Source organism: Theropithecus gelada, chromosome 2 (assembly GCF_003255815.1).
Source record: "Theropithecus gelada isolate Dixy chromosome 2, Tgel_1.0, whole genome shotgun sequence".
Lineage (NCBI taxonomy): Eukaryota > Metazoa > Chordata > Mammalia > Primates > Cercopithecidae > Theropithecus > Theropithecus gelada.
Genome location: NC_037669.1, coordinates 98,176,243 through 98,182,449, shown reverse-complemented (window position 1 = coordinate 98,182,449; position 6,207 = coordinate 98,176,243). Strand labels below are relative to the sequence as shown.

At 45.2% G+C, this 6,207-nt stretch overlaps 1 protein-coding gene across 7 annotated transcripts in view; it reads left to right on the top strand.

The window, feature by feature from the left end:
• The window catches only part of TRAK1 (trafficking kinesin protein 1), a 214,060-nt gene that overhangs the window by 177,787 nt on the left and 30,066 nt on the right, over positions 1-6,207 (top strand). For all 7 annotated transcript variants that reach the window (XM_025375297.1, XM_025375298.1, XM_025375292.1 and 4 more), the window contains 4 exons: positions 838-916; positions 1,912-2,042; positions 2,664-2,738; positions 3,655-3,792. In XM_025375297.1, coding sequence (XP_025231082.1) covers positions 838-916; positions 1,912-2,042; positions 2,664-2,738; positions 3,655-3,792 — 423 coding nt within the window. The remainder of the gene's footprint in view (positions 1-837; positions 917-1,911; positions 2,043-2,663; positions 2,739-3,654; positions 3,793-6,207) is intronic.

The following is a 6,207-nucleotide window of genomic DNA, read 5'->3' as shown; positions in this document are numbered from 1 at the left end:
CCTCCCTCCCTCCCTCCCTCCCTTCCTTCCTTCCTTCCTTCCTTCCTTCCTTCCTTCCTTCCTTCCTTCCTTCCTTCCTTCCTTCTTCCATGGGGGTCTTGCTCTGTCACCCACGCTGGAGTGTAGTGGCGTGATCTTGGCTCAAGCAGCCCTCCCACCTTGGCCTCCCAAAGTGCTGGGATTATAGGTGTGAGCCACTGTGCCTGGTCTCAGGGCTTTTTCTTGGGGCCTTCAGATCTCTATCATCCCACCCTTTTCAGCCAGGGCAAGTTGTCCAGAGTCCTGGGATGGCTCTTGTGCCTCTGCATTTTAATGCTTTTGTGTTAGACCTTGTTCTTACTAAGCTTGAACACAACAAGTTTAACTCCAACTTGGGACCTCATGGTTCAGTGCCTGGCACATAGTAGGTGTTAGGCATTCCTGTGTGGTTATCCTTAGGATGCTTGCTGTGGGCAGGGTAGGGTCCTAGGTACTGTGCAGGTCACAAAGCATCCATATTTATGAGCCAGGACAGCCACAGATAACAGATACAATGATAGGGTGGTGGTGTTGACAGTGTTTTTAACAGACCAAGCTGTAGAGCGCCTGTGCCCATAGCTTTGTGTGGCGCCCTCTAGTGTTGTGCATTTTTCAGGTTTTCAGCTTTGAGAGTGCACATCCATTAAGCCGGGAATTCAGATGGACTTTCTGTATTTGAGGGTATGATGGGTGACAGGTGGGGGAATGCTGAGGGCAGCTTCCCAGACCCCGGTTAGCCCTTGCTGTATGCCTCAGCCCTTGCCTGCACCACCAGGCCAGGTGAGAATGTGGGGCCTCTGACCTGGGTCTTGCCCACAGGCCAGCCAGCTGAAGACAGAGACCATCACCTATGAGGAGAAGGAGCAGCAGCTGGTCAACGACTGCGTGAAGGAGCTGAGTATGTCCCTGCACCGCTGTCTTCTTACTTCCTTGCATCTGCTGTCATGACTAGACAGATTTGCGTCAGCCTTGCTAAAGTGCAGTCTCCTGCCAGCCTATGGCTCAGCAGCATTTTTCTTAAAACTAGAGGCCTCCCCAACCTCGCGTGGCACCCCCTCTCTATTATTTAGTGCTAAGTTGTCAGCTATGTATTATCTCAGTTTATCACTGAGGTGGAGATTTAAATTTAATTTTGGCTTTATACTGAAATATTGGATTTTTTTTAATGCCTAAGTTAGGCCCAGCTACAGAAACCTGTGTTGAAAATGTGGAAGAACAGGTTACTACCAGTAATTTGATTTGTGAAAGTTGAAGCCAGGGTTCTCACCTTTGCAAATAAATATTTCTCTCCTCTTCTTCATTTTAAGTTTACAAGTTAAGACAAAAGGTCAAAACACTAAGTATTTTGCATTTTAGCAAAATACTAAGTAACGAAACACACCTCATGTTCAAATCTAGTCAAATGAGTTATAGCTCTGAATATGGGTTGAAAACTCCAAGGGAATTGCGCTGTGCAGTCAGTAGTTCCTTTCTAGAACTGGGTGCAGCAGCGGGTTCCTGTTTAGTCACAGGGGGTGCTCATGTGTGGAATGTGAGGATCTGGCCAGATGCACTCATGTTTTGTTTGTCACTTTCTCTCTGACCCCCGGAGCCTCCCTGATTTGTTCTGGGGAGACAGCCTCGGTTGGTGGGCTTGGGGCCCTACACTGAGCTCAAGAGTGCTATCTAATGGGGTGAGGTTCTTTTTCATAACTGATTGAGCCTTGAAGAAGCTGCTTTGCTTCTCCATGTGGGAAAATGGTCACTATGAGTTCCTTCCTGCACCCTCCCCACTCCATGCTATCTTTTAATAAGGATAGTTTTTCTTGTGAAAACCACAAAGAAACCATTCTCTCTGGGTCTGCATGTGTGGTTGTATGACTTCCTCTTGTGATTGCTGTTTCTTTGTCAAAGGGGATGCCAATGTCCAGATTGCTAGTATCTCAGAGGAATTGGCCAAGAAGACGGAAGATGCTGCCCGCCAGCAAGAGGAGATCACACACCTGCTATCGCAAATCGTTGATTTGCAGAAAAAGGCGAAAGCTGTAAGGCTTCTCTGTTTATCTGGCTGATATAGCAGTGGCCATGCTGAGATGGGGAAGGGACATTTACTCCGGAAGACAGTGCCCTTTAGTTTCAAATCTTAGTAGTTTGTGTTACCCCTTTGCAGAAAAAGCTTCGTGGACTCAGTGGTATAAAACTGATTACCCTGAATTGGTGACGAGTCTTATTTGTGACCTGTTGTCTCCTGAAATTATATTGAATTCATTAAAAAGATGTTGTAAATATGGACTTTTGCAGTTTAACTTATGGATCATCTAGTCTGGTATTTGTTTTTACACAGTGCACCAGCTATGTGCTGCAGTAGAGCAGTATCCTCTTCAGATTTAAGAAGAGGCAGCAAAATGGACTTTGCTAGTAGTGTGGGGTAAAATGCTTCCAGAGAGCTTTGGAAGTGGGGGGTGGGGTGGTGGGCTATAGAGAATGAATGGGGATATAGGAAAGACTTTACCTTCAAAATTATATAAAAAACAGAACTTGAGTATAAAATGAGCATATCCTTGTAGAAAGTGATGATGAGTTCATAATGGATTAGGTTAATAAGAGGGAAAAAATTGGACTTATCTAAGTATCTTAGAAAGTGATCTATCTTTGCCATGCTTTAGTGTGCAGTTGAAAATGAAGAACTCGTCCAGCATCTGGGGGCTGCTAAGGATGCCCAGCGGCAGCTCACGGCCGAGGTGAGCACCTCTAGCACCTCTCCCTCATTCCTTCAGTGCCTCTGAGTGCAGCGAAGGTGGATTCACCTTCCCGGACAGCTTTAGTCACGTCCGTTGCAACTACCATTTTTATTTTGAATTTCATTTCATTTTTATTCTTGGGATAGTAAACTCAGTTGCACCTTGATTCTGTGCCCACTGACACTGTTATTGGTTATGGGCACCTGTGGAGCAGGGCTCTACACCAGCTGAGCCTGGCACACGCAGGTGCCCGAAAATTGTTCAAAGAAATGAAACAATACAACACAGAGCACTCTGGGAGAGGAATCTCACAGGTGTGGCTTGAAACATGAGTGTGACGATTTTCTTTTTCTTTCTCTCTTTTCCTTTTTTTGAGATGGGGTCTCATTCTGTCACCCAGGCTGGAGTACAGTGGCATCAGTGTGGCTCACCGCAGCCTCAACTTCTCCAGGCTCAGATGATCCTCCTGAGTATCTGGGACTACAGATGTGGCTACCACGCCCACCTAAGTTTTGTGTTTTTTTTCTTGGAAAGATGAGGTTTTGCCATGTTGCCCAGGCTAATCTCAACTTCTGTGCCCAAGCGAACCGCCTGCCTTGCTGTCCCAAAGTGCTGAGATTACAGGTGTAAGCCATCATTCATAGCCTGATTTTTCTTTTGCGTGAAGTTGGTTTTGTTTCATTTGCCCATTGTTGCTATTTTAGAAGATTTCTGAGTCTGTAAGCTTGCCTCAAGTCAAAGAAGAAGCAAGCCTTTGAAAATTCTGTTATTTGGCCACAGACCCACAGGGCAGCTGGTTCCACATGTGCTGGGAACTCCGTTAGATTGCTGTGTCTTTCTGGCCCTCTGATGGGCAGATATGTGTACACCTGGGTACTCAGGAGATCCTGACCCTCTGTGTCTTTCCTGCCTGCAGCTGCGTGAGCTGGAGGACAAGTATGCAGAGTGCATGGAGATGCTACATGAGGCGCAGGAGGAGCTGAAGAACCTCCGGAACAAAACCATGCCTAATACCACGTCTCGGCGCTACCACTCGCTGGGCCTGTTTCCCATGGTGAGCTGTGCTTTCTTCCCAGCCAGAGGACACCAGGGGTCCTGGTGATAGGAGGGAGCACAGTGTCTGACATTCTGGCCACTGGAGTTAGGTGTTTACAGTTCGGTTCTCATTTTACAGTTCAGAAATCAAGGACACTTGAGTCTGACTGGTGGTTTCTTAACTACATAGGACAAATTGGTTCTTTATTTTCTGTTCCTCTAAATCTGTTGTCTTTTCTACTCCTGCCATTAAAAGATAAATTTAGTAGGAACTTTCTTTGGTGGGAACCTCAGGTATTTAGAAGATCTGACTCATACAGGTTGAGGATCTCTAATCCAAAATGCTTCACAATCCAAAACTTCCTGAGCATTGACATGGTGCTCAAAGGAAATGGCCATTGGAGCATTTTGGATTTCAGATTTTCAGATTGGTGTGTTCAGCTGGCATGTATTCTGGAACTGTCCCGAAATCTGAAGCACTACTGGTCCCAGGTATTTTGGATATTCAACCTGTTCCTGATTTTTTTTTTTTTTTTTCCTGACCTTACTGGACTGTGCGGCTATTTTGGCCTCACAAAATTCTGGAAGTACATTTCAGAATTTTTAAAATGCCATTACAGTTCTGCTGATTCTTTGTACGCTTGTTAATCATTCTCTTGGTGACTTTCAGTATCTGTGATCTGAAAAAAAGAATTCTCTCTGTACTTAGGCTGGTAATTTTCTCGCTCTCTCTCACTCACTCTCCTTTGTTTTCTCTCGAAAATGGAGCTAAGGTCTCACTCTGTTATCCAGCCTGGTCTTGAACTCCTGGCCTCAAGTAATCCTCTCACCTCAGTCTCCCGAAATGCTAGGGGTACAGGAGTGAGCCACCGTGCCCAGCCACATTATTCATATTATTTTACTGCAGTCGAATTTTTTAGCCCTGGCCTTATTTGCTTCATGTGCTTTGTGGGAACATGATTGAGAAGGGGATTTTCCAGGAGGTTAATCTCCTTGTGGAAGTTGGGCAACCCAGGGCTGAACAGCTTGGCTGATCATTGCGCTGTGAGGAAGCGTTATCGGGGATTGAGCTTCCTCATGTTATCTTCTGTCAGACTGAAGCCCCTGAAAGGTGGGGACCCTGTCTTCTTTGTAACGTTTCCCCCTTCCCCTTTTAATACTCTGTACCTAGCACGGCTCTTGGTATGTTGTAGAATTGTAGACATTTAATAGGCATTATGTTTAGATGGATAGATTGACAGATAGACAATGGCCTAAAGAGCAAACTCAAGAACTCCTGTATATTCTGGCTCTATTTCCATGGTTTGATGAAATGCTAAATGCTCTCTGAGGAGAGAAGAGCTTTTGAGAGAAACTCCCCCAAGTGAGATAGGAGTGGATGGCTGCATACATGCTTGTGAAATTCTGTCCCTTCTGAAATTGCCCTTTTCCTTGGAGCTCTTTCCCTTCAGCCCCCATTGCTGACCCCCAGCAGATACTGTCCCCATCCCCTACTCCTTATTGTCTGGCCCAGTTTCCCTAAATCATGATTTTTTTTCTTCTTTGCTCTCATGCATCAAAGTCAAAGTCAGGCTAGAACAGCCAGCACTCCCTCTCCCCCGCAAGAAGCTTCACTGAAATCTGAGGGAAACAAAAAGACGTATAACATAGTCAGCTTTCTAAGACACAGATGGGTGATCCAGTGATTCCAGGAATCTCAGTAAAAGCAGCAAAGAATATTCAGTCCCCCAGGTTCCTTGATCTAGTGCTAACCACACTTGGCTCGCACGCTGGCCTGTGTAGCTTTGCAGTCTCCTTGCCTGAGTTCCCTCCTTCCTGGCTTCTCATCTTGGTGCAGTAAGCTCCTGGTGCCATCTTGTTTCCTGGGCACCCAGGATCCACTCCACTGCCTTCCCCACTCTCAAGGACAGACCTGTCTTTAGAAACTAAACTATTGCGTGAGAAAAGTCGAATCGAAATTTGCATTTCAGTTTCTTCTGGAGGGATTCTCAGCTTTCATATTTGCTGAGGTAAAGTTTTTGTTTGCCTTTTTCTGTAGCTCTTGGCACAGCCCAGTTTTTGAAGATGGCTAATTTTAAAGTGTATTATGCATTAAAGGTATTTAAAGCAGTCTAAAGATTGCACCATGCAGAACACCCAGATCTGCCTCTTTTGCTCCTAGCCATTCTAATCGCTGAATAAAACAGTGAGTAGCAGTTTTTGCATAACTATGTTCCCAGTTCTCTTGCCTTATGGCAGGAGTTCATCTGGGATCCACAGACCAAATTTGGGGGGCTTGTGAAATTAGTTCCTAATTGTACTCAGTATTTCCTTCCTTTATGAAGGTCACCACATCACAGTAATACTAACACTGCTTGTGACTTTGTCATCATTAGAAATCACAGGTATTTTATGGCACATGCCTTTTTTTTTTTTTTTTTTTTTTTTTTTTTTT